This window comes from Hippopotamus amphibius, chromosome 9 (assembly GCF_030028045.1).
Source record: "Hippopotamus amphibius kiboko isolate mHipAmp2 chromosome 9, mHipAmp2.hap2, whole genome shotgun sequence".
Taxonomy (NCBI): Eukaryota; Metazoa; Chordata; class Mammalia; order Artiodactyla; family Hippopotamidae; genus Hippopotamus; species Hippopotamus amphibius.
The window spans coordinates 137,888,812-137,904,876 of NC_080194.1; the positions used below are offsets into that span (position 1 = coordinate 137,888,812).

Below are 16,065 nucleotides of genomic sequence, written 5' to 3' on the forward strand. Positions count from 1 at the left end.
GTGTCTTCCTGTTGATGATTGTCCAGCAGTTACTTGTGATTCTGGTGCTCTTGCAAGAGGGAGTGAGCGCACATCCATCTACTCTGCCACCTTGAACTGTTTATAACTGATGTCAAAGTTTGAGAGAAGCACTTTTCATTTTTGGTTTTCAGATTGTTGCCCAGGTGTCTGAAGCCCCCTGCACTGAAATGCCTCTTCTCTCATATTCTACATTCCCACACGTGTTTCCTTATGGTTTTGGACTTTCTCTTCTATTGTGTTTGTCTATTCATAAAATGTTTTGTATTATTTTAATGCTTGAAGCTTTATAACTGGATTGATTTTTTAAAAAAAATAGCACTAATTGCACAACCGATAAGGGCAGAAATCGGTCCTCTTCTTTTAGGTATTTGAGAATGAGTTGCATATTCTGGGTACTGGAGCTGAGAGTTTACCTGTCATTATGCCAGCCTTCTTCTGTGCCCTCAGAGGCTGGTATCCCATATTATACATCTGAAATCATAGGCAAAATCAGTGGGGAAATTCCCTTCCCTTCCTTCTCCTCCTCCTCCTCCTTCTACCCCTTCTCCTCCTCTTCTTCTTCTTCCTCCTCTTCTTCCTTTACCCCATCTCTCTTCTACCTCTACTCTCTGCCTGTCCCTTTCTCTAACACAATGCCACAGGCCCACTGCTCTACCCAGCCTTGTTCAGGGAGACCCTCACCACCAACCTCTGCCCTGCCCATCCCCCATAAGGAAATTGCAGAGCTTAAGGAGTCTACTGGATTTACAAGGCCTTCCTAGATTTGGTGTTATTTGGGGAAAGCTGGCTTCCTGGGTCAAGGACCCTGTACGGCATGGCCCAACGTGGGGCCTCCTCACTGGTCTCCCACTGCCACAGTTGACCCCCCATTGTTCCCCTCTTTTAGAAAACAGCTGCTCCCTGGGGACAGATACCTGTCTATCTGATCATGAGGCACTCCTGTGGTTGGCAGGGACCAGGGAGTAAGTGAATATTTCCAGAATAAGGTAGCACAAACATCACATAGCTCTAGATATAGGATGTGCCCACTAACATGTAAGACTCCCTCAGGCTCCCTTGCAGTCAATACAATCGGAAGTGCATATTCTTGCTTCTATCTTCCATCACCATTCTTACGGCCTCTCTTTGAACTTTGTGGACCTGAATCTAGGTACACTCCAGAGGGAGTATCCGTCGGTCCTCCAGGAAGCAGACAATGACACCGAGATAGAACTGCGGAAGGTTTATCAGGGCTGACAGTATTATGGAGAGACAACAGCAGAGAGGGCAGGATTGAGCAGGGAGACATTCAGGCCCTAATGCAGATCTGACATCTTCTTTACATATACAATTTCTGCAGACTGTGCACCGCAGCTCAGGGTCTTGTTTAAATGCCAAACTGATTGTTCTGTAAGGCAAAGCGATTTTGAGTTATTTCAACACGCTCTGCTTTTTTCCTGCATGCATTTTGTCTTCTCTAAAGATCTGTGGCCTTTGATGAACACGAGTGTGTGGCTGCATCTATGTGTCTATACTTAATGAAAATAATTGTCTTTGATCTCAGAGGTAGATCTCTGAACATACACATTCCCATAATTACCTTTTATTTCTCTAATCTGAGGATATAAACTTTAATAGAAGAAAGGGGGGTCCTTTGCCTTATCTATGGAAACAGAGATTACAAACCTCAGGGTCTGAGGTGTTAAACATTTAGTTTAAGTTAATGTGCTTCCAAGAACACCTTTTGTTGATTTCTTGTGTGGAGACATTTTCTTTTAAACTATGAGAATGGTGAATGCCCTTCAGACATTTTGCAGATACCTTGTGTACCTAATCCCATCTACCTCTCAATCACATCAGAAACCAATATTATCCATGTTTCAAAGATCAAAGCTGAGATTCTGTGGAGCCCCACTGAGTCTTGGTATTCAGGACTGAACAGCAGGAATACAAGCAAAGAATCAGGTATCACCTTTGTGAGGTAAATGTGGGAGATGCAAAGCTGACAGTCAGGGGTGGAGACTAGAGGATGCATGTTTGTAGTGGGAGGGGTCCTGTAGGGGTGGCTCCTGATCAACCTTGAGTTCCTCCAGAAGAGACTGCCTGAGGCTGAAGGCCAAGGCAGCTGTTCAGCTCATCTAGATCTCGGCTGCCTTTTCAAATCACTGGGCCAAAAAAACCTTCAGCCATACAAAATATCCTGAAAGAACCAAGTTAAACTTCCCTGTTTCCCTGATGTCCAGAGCCTTCTTTCACCCAGAGCCTGAATCTTCAGAAATGCAAGGGAAACCACAATCCTTACGAGAGAATATTATTCACAGGCTTTACGGCCATGATGGCATCCAAAGGGACGATGTATTGCCCGCACTGCACTGTGTCCTTTAAACACACAGAGCAGTGCTGGGTGGACCGCATGTGCTGCCCTCACACTTCCTGCCCATACTGCCTGTCCTGCTGGGAAAGGCCTTCCAGCTCCATCTAAGTGGCACCTCCTCACTTTCTACTTTTCCTTCCAGAACTGCCTATTCATTCCAGCGGACTCATGGGTCCCTTTTTTGTACTCTAGAGCCTTGTACTGGTGCTTCTATGATGGTGACCACAAGCTCTGTGTCCTTTACATCATTTATCTCTCTATCTCTCTCAGGGAACAGTGTACATCTTTGAAGGTAGGGATGTGTCTCATCTGTCATAGAATCCAACACATGCTTTATGTGTGAGGCACATCTGCAGAACTGTTATTTCTGTTTTTCTTTCAAAAGCCTCTTTGCTTCTCTGCAAGGAACACATCATGCCCAGCTCAGTTTGGGTGACCAGACCATTCATATAAATGATGACCAGCTCATCATATGTATGACCTGAGAAACATGAGGAATGTTACAATGTCCTCAGTCAAGTTTATCTTTGCATTACAAAGCCCACCTGCATTTCCTCCAAAAACTGCATGAGAAAAATGGATGAATATGCTTTACAAGCCAGCATACTCTTCAGACCATCTTATAATACGACAGATGTGGAGGCGGTGGGGGAGGTCCTAGAGGCCACCAGGATAGAGGAAGTGCAGGAGGCCCACAGCCCTTGAGTGGTGATGAAGGGCAGCCCATGGGGTAGGGCAGGCAGAGTGGTCCTGGGAAAGGAGGTGGCCCTCCTGCATCCACACTGACCTGCAGAACAGAAGTTAAAGGTATGTTGAGATGACAGATGAAAGCCCCACCACCAACAGAAGCCAAAACCCAAAGAAGCAGGTGTCAGCCCCTGGCACACTCCCCCTCCTCCAGGTTCCAGGAGAGAAGCCCAGTGCCAGAAAGTTCCAGGCATCCCTCTGGGTCCTGCCTACAGCTTGGGTGCAAAGGAAGCCACGGGGATAGAACACTGTCACCACATGTCACCGCTTATATCTATAAATGTAGAAAGGCAAGGGTCCTGTCCTAGAGGATTAACAGGGGTAATACCAAGCTGATAAAGTAGCATATTCTGGACAGGAAGGTCTCTGTTTGCAGGACAACCCTCCACCAACCCTGCACTACCACCACAGAAGCTTGTTCTTTGTACACTAAGAACTGAGAGAAGGAAAGGAAAGGAAAAGCCCATTCTCCACACATGGGATCTTAGCTACTCCTGGGTGAAAGAAAGCTCTGCCTGCAAGACCCTGCCTGTCCTCCTTATGCTTCCCTCCTGACAAAGGGCTCTTCTGCTCTCTGGAGGTGCTGCCCGTGGGCACAAAGACCTCTGGGGAGACGGGGATTCCTGGAGTGCTGCAAGGGAAGTGTTTTAAGATTTTAGGGAATCCTAAAGGAACACGTTACCTATAGACAAGATAGGGTCAGGTACATTTACCTGAATTCACAGGGAGTTCTGAATTTTAACTACATGCCGATGCAGACTAAATGTGTACTATGGGGAAAAACGAGTTAAGAATTCCAAATAACAGAATTAACCCAAATGTGTTTTGACTTAAGGTGTAAAAATCCCATGACCTGAGATGAGAGAATGTAACAGCTGTAACCACTTATAGGACACAACAGACCCTGCTTATGTAAACACAATGTAAAAACTTTGTTAGAAATCAGCCCTGCAGGTAATTATTGACTTTAACTCTTCACTGCTTTGGATACAGTGTACATGTTCTTCTAAGAAATACAGCACCTCAAAAACCTGAGATTTTATACCTGGGTTACACTAGTAGATGGATTCTGTTTAGCATACTTTCCAACAGAGATGGGGCAATGATGAATTACAAAATCTATTTTACTTAAGAATAAGCAATTTTCACAAAGCACACAAAGGACTAAAATAACTGCAGTAATAATCACATTCCAGTAGCCCAAAAACATCCCCATTTAAAGGAGGTCAGGAAGGAGTCAGCTGGGCCAGGAGAACTAAGTGTGGATTTAGGCATCCTTCTCCTCACAGTATTTTCCAGAAACACACAGAGAAAGTCCTACAGTCCTCAGCCTCTAAGCACTTACGGTTCTGGAGGTGACACCAAATGTGATCAGCTGAAAACAGAGCAGGCTGTAAACTCTTGGGAATGAGTTTGCTTTCCAAAGTAAAAATGAAATAGTAGACATATCACAGATAACCACACAAACTAGAGACAAAGCCAGGTAAGTGTTTGTGCTGTATAAAGGCTTCGTGCTGTATAAAAAAGTTTCCAGAACTAGTTACAACAGGAAATGACCACAGCATTTACCTGGTCCTTCTTTACGTCCTCAGTAGGGAAAGAACTGCTGTTCCTCACATGAGCTGCATCAGATTCTGAATCTGGTAAAGGAGAAGTGATGGAGATTGTTGTCCAACATGCACTGACTGTGAGAAAGAAGAACAACCCTATACACCTTCTCCACCATCTTACACTCTTTGCCACTCTCAGGTCCATTACTAGAGGCCGAGGGTTCCCCCATGCCTCAGGTGTCCCCAGCGAGGAGGGTGAGACCAGTCCCCTGACCCTTAAGGAAGACAACACTGGGCCTGAGTGCATGCATTTTCATAACTCATCAACCAACTGTGGACAGGGCGGGGCTCAACTAGCTGGAAATCAACACTGAAATAACGGTTTCCCAATACACATCAGAGGAAATCAGAATTTAATCATTGATTAAAAACTGAAAGGAGAATAGCCTTGGATAGGAAGGAAATAAATAACCCTCAACATGAATAGTGGAAGTACTTTTCTTCGGGCTACAGGGGGATTTCTCAGTCTCTCAGTCTCTGTATAAGCTGTCCTCCATATGTGACCAGGCATTCCATAAACACTCATGAAAGGAAATGGACTTAGACTAGTATTATAGTAGTGAGAAAAGCAAAGCTATAAGGATTCAACAGTAAAGTTGTCATGTCATGATGATGGTGTTGGAGGAGTAAAAGTACATAGAAATTTAATTAATGAGTGGAATACCGAATCAGTAATAAAAACTAATGAAACAAAGAGAATAAAGGAACCTCCAAAAATAGTAAATAAATGCCCTTTTTCTCTCATAAGAAAGAGTAAATTCTCCCCCACACTCTCAAGGTGGGAAGAAAGCATGGACCCACTTGCCCTCTAGGCCCATCACTTCAGTTGGAGGAACCAAGATCGGGGGCTCTTGGGGGGGTAGGGAGGGTCTTCAGTCGGCGGTGGGGGCGTGAGCTCCACAATCACAGGGCACAGGCCCAGAGAGTCCTTCTGGCTGGGGAACCTGAGGAAAACATCTTCCTGTCACACCTTGAGACAACGTGTCATCTTTAGTAAGCACTTGGGATTCTTTCCAGGTAACACAGTCATCCCCTGCAGAGGCAAGCATGCCATGGCGTGGCTTTGCAGCAGAAGTTAAATGGTCGCACTTCACAATATGCTCCCTAGCTCACCCTTGGCGGGGCTGCCTCTCAGGTCTTCCCAGCATCGGTTCCTGCATCCTGTGTTTCTCTTGCAGCCTCCATTATTTTCAATCTTAAATATAGAAAAAGCATGGGCTTTAGGAAGAATTCCAACACCAGTCCTCTACGAGATACTAAATGGCTTAGCCCTAATGCCTCAAAATCACTCTTTAAAAATGTACGTCAAAATCCCACACCTGTGTTTCACGTAGGCGGCTTCCCTGCTCTGCTCTGCCCTGCCATCTCCCCCTCCAAAATCCCACCCTTGATCTGTGGGAGAAAAACACACCCCAGTTTAGGTGTGGCAGACTGTGTACACAATAGAGAAAGCGAAAAGAAACACTTACCCAGTTGTCTTGAGCCTTCTTCTCATGAAGGGCGATCTGTAAAAGGCAACACATCAGGAAAGCTCCCAGGATGAGGGATTCTAAGGACTCTTCATCAGCTGCATTAGGGGCTCAGTAACTTGGGCGGGGGCAGGTCACCTGGTGTCTGAAGATGTACTCCTCCTGCTGCAGTTGTTCTTTCATTTGTTCAATTTGTTGCCTGTGAGTTACAATTGCTTTCATCACATAAAGCTTAACATTGAGTGTGATTTTAATAATTGCCCAAGTTCCTCATATCTGTCCCCAATGTAATTTATTAATACACATGAAACACTTTTCACATAATTATAAAGGGACTGTAAGAGCAAAGCTATTGTTACATCCTTTTCTTATTTACTATTTAATGCCTGCAGGGTTCTGAGTTGATATAATTCCCATACACATTTTCAGTATTTCTCTGATTTACTGTGTGATGCGTAACTTTTATCAGAAAGCTTTATTCTCTTTTTACTTATATTCTTACCATCATTCCCCAGGGTTCCGAAAACTAGGTCCCTTACGTGACACTATTATATTAATGGATGTGATTCTTCCTAAAACAAGCTTCATTCTGAAAGATTATGACAATTTACACAACCCCTAGGAACATTGGTATGAACTGAGTTTCCATATAATGTGGCCAGCATTGGGGATCAGGAAATTTTTAGTGACTTAAATTGTTCGTTGTAAAATTTAACTTTTTTCCTTGTGTTAACTCTCTATGTATATGTCTTCTGAACTTTTGTTTCTATTACTATGCCAACTGATTGTAAACGTAGAAAAGTAAAAAACAAAAAATCAAAAGCAACGTCATGAACCACTGGCATTTAGTATCTGAACTTACTTGTACTTGTGTGCTTCCTCTGAAACCAATTTCCATTGTTTCTCTGAAGCTGAGAGCTGATTCTCCCTTTCCACCGGCTCACATTGTTTTGTTTTCAGCTTCCTAAGATGCAAGAAAGATATATACACTGTCCAGAAGCCAGTGTGACATTCTGCCTTCCTTACCTCCCAGGAGTCAGAAGGCCTAGCTTCAAATGTCCCTCCCCACCTTCTGCATCCATGCATACATTGACAACACAATCAGAAGAATGAATTGAAGCCCTCCCCCCACCCCCAGCCCCCACATATAGGACTAAAGAAAAACCAAAGTTTGACCTGCTAGCAAGTGCTCTGCAGTCTGAGTGTCTCTCTGTAGCTCTTTACCCCTATTAATTCATCATAATTCATCAAATAAAAAGTACTACATACTCTCCCCGGGGTCAGTCCTGTGTTTGAGATGGTAAAGGCTCATTTTGTTTCAATGTGGAAAATGATGCCAGACCAAATCATCACAACTAAACACATTAGGATGAAGCAAGGGATCGTAATTTGGTTTACACCTGCATGGAGAGCCCTGATCCTCAGTCCATGCTGTGCCTCGACACAGACAATCAGCCAAAAAGAGTCTTTCAGGATACGGCTTCATGAACACTTGCCAATGAACTACCCAATATTTCTATGCTTCAGGAGTGGAATCCCTACCTCGTATTCAAACATCCTGGGGGGGGAAACCAAATCTTAGTGCTGACAATATCTACTGAATTATAAAATGATGTGAACTGTCACACAGTCAGGGTGTCACATAGTCAGGAAATAGATTTCAGGTGAAAAACGTACAACGTCCAGGTGGTAATCTACTTTCACAAGACCACGCTCGTTGACATTGAGGGAAGGAAGGGCAATGGCTTAACAAAGGTTGATGTGCTGTGTTGGTCTCAGAGTATTCTGCTCATGGTTCTGATTCAAAGGATTTCAATCGGATACGTGATTTTCTGTGGAATCATATGCAGAATTTAAAAATTGTAGAAACAAGGACAAAAGCACTAAGGAGAATGGGTAAGTGTATTTCGGTCTGGCCTTCGAGGCAGTCCTTCAGCAAATGCTTCTGGAGGGTCTGCGATGCAGTTGCTGTGTGGTAAGGTGATGAGGACAGAATGAAATATGACTTGACACTGGGCTGGACCAGACAATGCATTGGGATCAAAACCTAAAGGACAACGTAAATGGCTCTGGCGGGGATCCAGGTATTAAAGTGATTGATGCTTGTCTCATCCCTCCTCGACCCAAATGAATTACAGACAAGAATGTGTAGCAACCAGTTAGAGCAGAAACAAAAACGCAGATTACAGAAATCAAGGTCGGATGGGCAGGCACCATTCTGTACTGGATGACTTTGGCAAAAATCCACTTGCACCTATTCTAAAAGAAATACAATTATCTACAAAGTACATGCATATTGTTTGCTCATTCATACAACAGCATTTGGAACAATGAACACACAAACAGCTTACTCTTCTGCAGCCATTTTTCTTTGTTCATAGATTTCAACAAGGATGTCTACATTCTTCTTCAGCAGTTTGAATTCCACTTCCTTCTTAGCTTTCACCGCCCTCAGTGTGTCACACTTGTCTTTCAGGTTCTTTTTACCTTCTGTAAAGGAAGAGCTTTCTTTGTGTGTCTGCACAGGAAGTTGAGACGTTGGCTGGGGTGGGAAAAGGGCAGGGGGTTGGGGTGGGGAAGAGTCCTGAAGGCAGGAAGCATTCTGTGCCTTCCCCAGGCAAACCCATTTCCACTCTGTGGGGCTTTCTTGCCAACAAACAACATACCTTCAAGGTAACATTTTTTGTTCCTCAAGCCTCTCAGCTCTGAATCCTTGAATTCAGCATTGGCATCTGGTGACTTTAAGACAGATATGAGAAAAGACATTCCAGAAGTGATGATCCACAATGATGTGAGTGTACTTAACACAGGAGGGTTGTGCACTTAAGATGGCTAAGATGGTCCATGTGCTTTACCCCACAGTCAAACATTGAAAAGGAAGGGTTGGAAAGAAGGTGGCAGAGTAGAAGGCCCTTGAGCTCACCTCCTGTCACAAAAACATCAAAATCACAACTAACTGCTGCACAACCATGGACAAAAAAGACTGGGACCCACCAAAAATGATATTCTACATCCAAAGACAAAGAAGAAGCAACAACAAGGTGGCATCAAGGGTGTATCCGTAATTAATCAAATCCCATCCCCACCGGGTGGGCGGCCCACAAACTGGAAAATAATTATATTGCAGAGGTTCTTCCACAGGAATGAGAGTTCTGAGACCCACATCAAGTTCCCCAGCCTGGAGGGCTTGCACTGGGGGAGGAACCCTGAAGCATTTGGCTTAGAAGGCCAGCAGGGCGTGATCGCGGGAACCACACAGCACTGAGGGAAACAGACATTCCCCTCTTGGAGGGTGCAGGCAAGGTCTCATGCACACTGGGACCCGGGAATAAAGCACTGACTTCATAACAGCCTGGGCCAGGCCTGCCTGCTGGTCTTGGAGGGCGGCTCCTGGGGAGGTGGGGGCGCTTGTAGCTCACTGAGGGGACAAGGACACTGGTGATGGAGGTACCAGGGAATACTCATAGTTCCAAGACATGGAAGCAACCTAAATGCCCATCGACAGATGAATGGATAAAGAAGAGGTGGTACATATATACAGTGGAATATTATGCAGCTGTTAAAACAGAAGGAAATGATGCCATTGGCAGCAACATGGATGGACCTAGAGATTATCATACGAAGCAAAGGAAGTCAGACAAGTATCATATGATATCACTTGTATGTGGCATCTAAAAGAATGATGCTTATGAACCAGAAGCAGACTCACAGACATAGAAGACAAACTTATGGTTACCAAAGGGGAAAGGTGTGTGTGTGGGGGGGGGATAAATTAGGAGTTGGGATTAAATAGGTACCCATTAACATATATCAAATAGATAATCAACAAGGACCTACTGTATAGCATGGGGAAGTCTACTCAATATTCTCTAATAACCTATATGGGAAAAGAATCTGAGAAAGCATAGATATAGGTATATCTGAATCACTTTACTGTGCACCTGAAACTAACACAACATTTTAAATCAACTACACTCCAATATAGAATAAAAGTTTTTCGAAAATTGGAAAGGGAGTAATGATTTTTGGTTCCTAAATTTAAAAAGTCTACGGGAGTAAAACTTGTTACCTGCTCCTTCTCAGCATTGAGATAAACAGTCTTCTGTTCACGGGTTTCTCCAGGTTTCACTCCCACTTCACCCACACAAGCTTCATTGAGGGCAATTTCAACCTAAAGCAAAATATTCTCATTGATGACTTAACATCCAAGAAAAAAATTCCAAGGAGATATATCATCATTTTAACCTTCTAAAACATGAAAATGTTATTCCTTGTGAAAGCTAATGAGTACAATGGAAATCCTGCAGCAAACATAGGTAGTTTACCTCCGAAATTCCTGAGGTCTTCATTGAAATAGCACCTTTCAAGCTCTCTGTAGATTTTCCTCTTTCCAATATCTGCACATAGGATAGAAACGGAAAATGCACTGAGATTTCAATGGAAACACTGGGTGACATACTCAAAAGGTGTAACATGAACCACACAAATCCTACAGTGACCCCTCAGATTCATGTGACAGTAGTGGATCCAGGTTGGGCCCAGAAAAAACATCAAGCCCATAAAACAATACAGAAAAAAGAAAGACCTTTAAGGCCCAAATTTTTCAGAGCTTCAACAAATGTCTTGCTCACTGGTTAATGGAAGAGATGACTGCATGACAAGGGTGGAAAATAGTCCATGTCAAACAGCTCAAAAGTGGGTCTTCTTTAAGGAATAAACAGAAAACTTTCCCAAATTCCCATTGAAAAGTCTCTGTTCGGCTTAAAGAGGAACAGGGGCTGTACAGCATGGCTAGATATCTTCCTTCCCCTCTCACACATTTCCTGGCTTTGTCTCTGTATCTTGGAGGGCAGTGCCAAATGCTGAGAAAACTCCCTATGTTGTGAAAATAAAACATAGGGTTCCTAGTCTCTGAAATAGAAAAGTCGTGGAGGTATGAGTATGTGAAATTCTGGAGCATGGATCCGAAGGAGGTTCAGCTCCCAGACTCCCACACTCTAGAGGAGATGGAGCACTCAATTCACCCAACGTGCAAAAGCCTCAAAAGCCAAATTCTTACCAAGGCTCGATTCTTGACATTCTGATCCCTCACAGACTGCAGCCTAGCACGAGTACTTTGAAGGATGTCATTCAGATATTCATTAGCTCTCTCAATTCTTTTGATGTTATCCTTCAACAAAAGCATATTGAATCAGTGATAATCCCTCACTACTTTTACTTCTGTTTTCAGAATGTAGTCCAGGCAGAGAAGGGATTTTTACCTTAAATTTAAGTGCTTCATCAGAGAGCATCTTGTTTTGTTTAGTGGTTTCATGAAGACATTTCTTTGAGATAGTCACCTATGCAAATATGTACGAAAGGAAACAGAGTCACAAATATTGATTACAGAGCTAGCCAAACCTAGCTTCTTGTGTGTGACTCCTTCCACACCTACAGAGCACAGCGCTTTACGTCTATGGAGCTTTGGACTATTTATGCAACATATGAAATAAGACGGCAGGATGATAGAAAAAAGAGCCAAATAACTGAACTCCCAGACGTGGAAGGAATTGAAGGTGAAATGATGAAAAATAACAAAAGGACAAAGATACCTTCTGTTCCAAAGTGGATATATTTTCTGCAAGTTCTCTGTTTTCCTTCATGAAAATATTGATCTTCTCTGATATTTGCTGTAAATTAACTAAAAAAGATAAAACAATTGCTAAGATTAGTAAGAAAACCCAGTAAAACTGAATTATCTCAATGTATTAGCAGCAGACACACATTACCTAGTTAACTTCTTATCTTTATGATGATAGCTAAGAAAGTGAATTTTATTTAGTAGAAGTTTAAATGTAAGAAACATTATTTCAATGAGATTCCTATCTAAAGTGTTTTCAGAGATGAAGAAACACAATAAAATGACTTCTAAATTCTCTTCCATCTCTAAGTACCATGCTTAGAAAATGCAATCTCTTCAATTCATCGTGTCATCACCAAAGATGAAATAGAGAAATCCAACACCCTGACAACTGATATTTCTTGCCTCCAGTTACAAAGGTAAAAAAAAAAAATCCTTATTTCACCCAGATTCACCCCACATCCAGGCCCTATTTGCAGTTGCACAGAAGATAAGTTCAAAATGTTGACTGATTGGCCCTTCAAAGGCCTCCAATGCCTTCCTGCCGTCCAGAAGACTGGCTTCCATGAAAACCACACTGGGGGCCTGCAGGACAAAGTCTTTAGAATCAAACACACTTGCATACAATGTGGGCTTCACCACCTAGGCACTAGAGGACCTGGATACCTCACAATCCTAAAAGACAAGTGTTTTCATCCCCAGGATGAGAAGCTTCCCCTCACTGTTTCAGGAAGACAGCGTTCATAAAGCATCCAATTACATGTAAAGCTCTAGAACACAGCCCGCGATCCCACTCTTCTAACAGGCATTGCATTCCCTCATCTGACCACACAGTGAAAACTTATCTTCTGTTTGCCCAACGTGAAATCACAGATGCTGAGATCACTCTTCTCGCTGCCACCACTGCTGCATGCATTGTGACAAACACCAGCATCTGAGGGCCTACTAAGTGCTAGGCAGCCACCCTGCTCTCGAAAGACAGCCCCACGTCATCGTCACAGTCTATGAAGCCCATACAGAATACATTATGCCTCTTTGGCATCATGCTCATTTCCACTCATCGTTCAGTGACTTGAATGTCTCCCTCCACTTCAGACTCATAACCCGTGGTTTCAACCTCTGTTGTGACACACACTGCCTGGCAATATCTGCATTCTTCCTTAAACCTGAAGCTTCTTCAGTAGTTTTTATCATCTTCGCATTTCACCAAGAACCAGGTCATGTCAGGTCCTCATTCCAAACTGCAGACTCATCATCTCTTGCTTCCTAAGCATTTCTATGCAAAATTAAACCCATCCTCTTCTCCATACTCCTGTGACCTGTTCCTCCTTGTCTCTTATCTCATTGGATGGCAACTTCCTCTACATTAACATTAGACTCCAACCCAAGAGGAACAAAGTTTTCTGAAGTCAATTAGACATCAGAAGACACTGTATTTACTTCTAGTTGAATTAAAACCGACATCAGATACCAGTACTGAGAAAATATGACAGAGAAGTCTAAAGCTGAAACTCTTACCTTGATATACTGGAGGCTTTACCTAGGAAAGGAAGAAACAAAACTAAATTTGGTGTCAAAACATATTATTTTAACAATGTATAGTTCCCAATAAAATATCAAAATAATACTCCAAGAAAATTAGAATAATCATTTTGGTTCAGGATAATGCTTCATATGATTAAAAATTTTTTAAATTAGACTTTACTATTTAAGTCATGTTACTTCATGCACCATTTCTGATAAAGATCACAAAGTTAAGTAACTTATTCTTGTAAATAGTTAAAAAAGAACTATTTACATTCTATTAAATGAACATCAATTTATTCAGTTTTGATAAAGCAATGTATTTGATTTTAACAATTTTGATAATCAAGCTATTTAGTTTTACTAATACAATTTTATCAACATACTAAAGCATCATTACTTGACTTTTTTTTCCCCTCAAACCCAATGTCCACACTGCAGTTCAGAAGCTGGGATTGTTTTGACAGCCTCCAAAACAAAAAGAAAAAAGAAAAGAAGAAAGAAGAAAAAAGAAAAGAAAAGGCAAAATCGTTGTGATAAGATATGCCTCTTCACTCACTAGACGCTTTTCTGAAATCTTACACAGACTTGGCTGTTTGCTGAACTGATAAACATTAAACCATAGAACTTTTGATTTTTCCAGACCACTGAAAAAGAGGGTCATTAACGAGAAAGAACTTGGAGGTGGCAACATAAAAAGCACAAGCAACAAATGAAAGGACAACAAATGTTTCAAGAGAGGCACAATGTGCTTCCCAGACATAAGTTATAACTTAAGGAATTGTAGCTCAGGAAGGGCTTCATTGTAATATCATATAAGGATACATTTTCCAGACCCTTAAAACAAATTTCCTCATTCGAAATCATTACCAATGATCAGATGGAGGCTGGAGGTTGTTTTCTGAGGCTAGCCCAAAAAACTTGCCAAGATATTAAAACATCATTGTAGGAGAAAATGTTCATCATAATCATGTCATTATAGGAAAATGCATCCATGGAGGGCAAACAGAAAATTAAAGATATTCCTTTAACTTCACACACTGCTCAGGAAACAGCGACCTTCCTTGTCTTGGTCACCCAACCCCACAGGCAGGGGCATGTGGGATGAGGGATGGTCTCACCAGATACTTAATATTTCTGTTTTTATCACGAAGAGAGGGGTTTACAGATTGTCATTTTTCCACTGAGAATATATTCTGTCTTGCTCACTGAGGTCTTTACTAAAAAGATTATTTCACAAAGAATTTCCATTTCAAAACTAATTTCTGTTCAAGTTAGTAATCTAAAAGGAAACAAAGAAGAGTGTGTATAGACAAAGTGAGTATGTATAGAATAGAAAAGCAACAGGAATATAGTGCACAGCACAGGGAAATATGGGCATTATTTTATAATAACTTCAAATGCAGCAGAATCTATAAAAATACCATCACTATGTTATACAACTAAAACTAATATATTATGGTAAATCAACTATACTTCAATAAAAGAAGAACTCAGTGCAATTCATGGGAGGAAGACTGCTCACCTATTAGCTTTGGAAATGAGTGCAATACATCAAAGTAAAGGAAATGTACATGAGCCATGGATTCTTGTTGATAAAGTATTTTCCCAAGACTAGACTGGAGAATTCTACAACCACCAAACAAGTATATTAGAATTGACCAGTAACAGACAGCAGATGGCGGGAGCCAGGTTTTGCAGCACAGTTGGGAGTGGAAGTTTAGCAGACAAGCATGTGGATGGGTAACAGGTGGAGTCATCTGGATGAGTTTCATGTTTGGATTTTATACACTCAGCTTGTCCCATATAAATGGTGCTGTTAACATGTATACGCACAGGTTGGTGTATAGGCACATTTTTCCTTGCACTGTCTGCTAGGAGGGCCAAGAATCGAGGACACCTTAGCAGGGACGAGCCCACTTAGCGCCCTGACTTAGGTTTTAAATGCAATGTGCCGAAATGAGAAACAAGGGCTGCCTGAAGAAAAGGCTGACACTAATGACTGAAGCAGGATATGCAAACGAGGGCACCGCAACTTTCCTTAGTGCCAGGAAGTAAGGTGGTTCTCACAAACTAACCAACAAAAGAACGAAAGCAAAGATGGGGTGTGCAAGCAGGAGACGGCAACCACCTGAAAGAGAACCCAGGGGCCAAAGCTGGAGCTATTTGAGCAACAAAACAGAGAGGGATTGCGTTATTCTAGAAAATATACAATAAATTTCAAGCAGTCCATAGAGAAATAAATAAATTAATATTTCCCATACAGAATAAAATCTGCATGATTATGTAGATGCTCAGTCCTAAAAGATGTGAAATACAACTTCCCTCTCCTTGTGATGGGCACATAGTGATTTCATCCAAGAGAAGGTACACTATGGACGAGGGGAGCCTGACAAACACTGTCTCAGCCGTGTGATTAAAGATATCTTATAATAATTTTATAATACTTATAAATGGAGCATTCTACCCTTTAACACTGTGAATCACTATACTATGCATCTGAAACTTATATAGTATTGTACATCAACTATACCTCAACAAAGTCAGGCCCTCAAGAGAAACAATGTATCGGAGCTTAACTGTTTTTTCCCAAAGACTGGGTGACATAGGTGAGGGAAATACCCAATTTCAATGTTCTCTCTCTTCTTCCTGTCACAACTAAGAGTAAATTCAGCCTAACTCCTAGCCAGATAAACATAAAACCTCGCACTAAAGGCCTGC

General features: G+C 42.1%; 1 protein-coding gene across 1 annotated transcript; it reads right to left on the minus strand.

Annotated features, from left to right (window-relative positions):
- Positions 1-1,167: 1,167 nt before the first annotated feature.
- On the minus strand, positions 1,168-10,592 carry LOC130861064 (transport and Golgi organization protein 1 homolog). Its single transcript, XM_057749554.1, has 10 exons — positions 10,526-10,592; positions 10,270-10,371; positions 8,867-8,939; positions 8,552-8,690; positions 7,063-7,164; positions 6,339-6,399; positions 6,201-6,236; positions 5,845-5,926; positions 4,691-4,761; positions 1,168-1,233 (listed from the first exon to the last, which is right to left on the minus strand). The coding sequence occupies exons 1-10, from the start codon at positions 10,547-10,549 to the stop codon at positions 1,168-1,170; spliced, it is 756 nt and encodes a 251-aa protein (XP_057605537.1). The 5' UTR covers positions 10,550-10,592.
- Between the last annotated feature and the right edge of the window lie 5,473 nt (positions 10,593-16,065).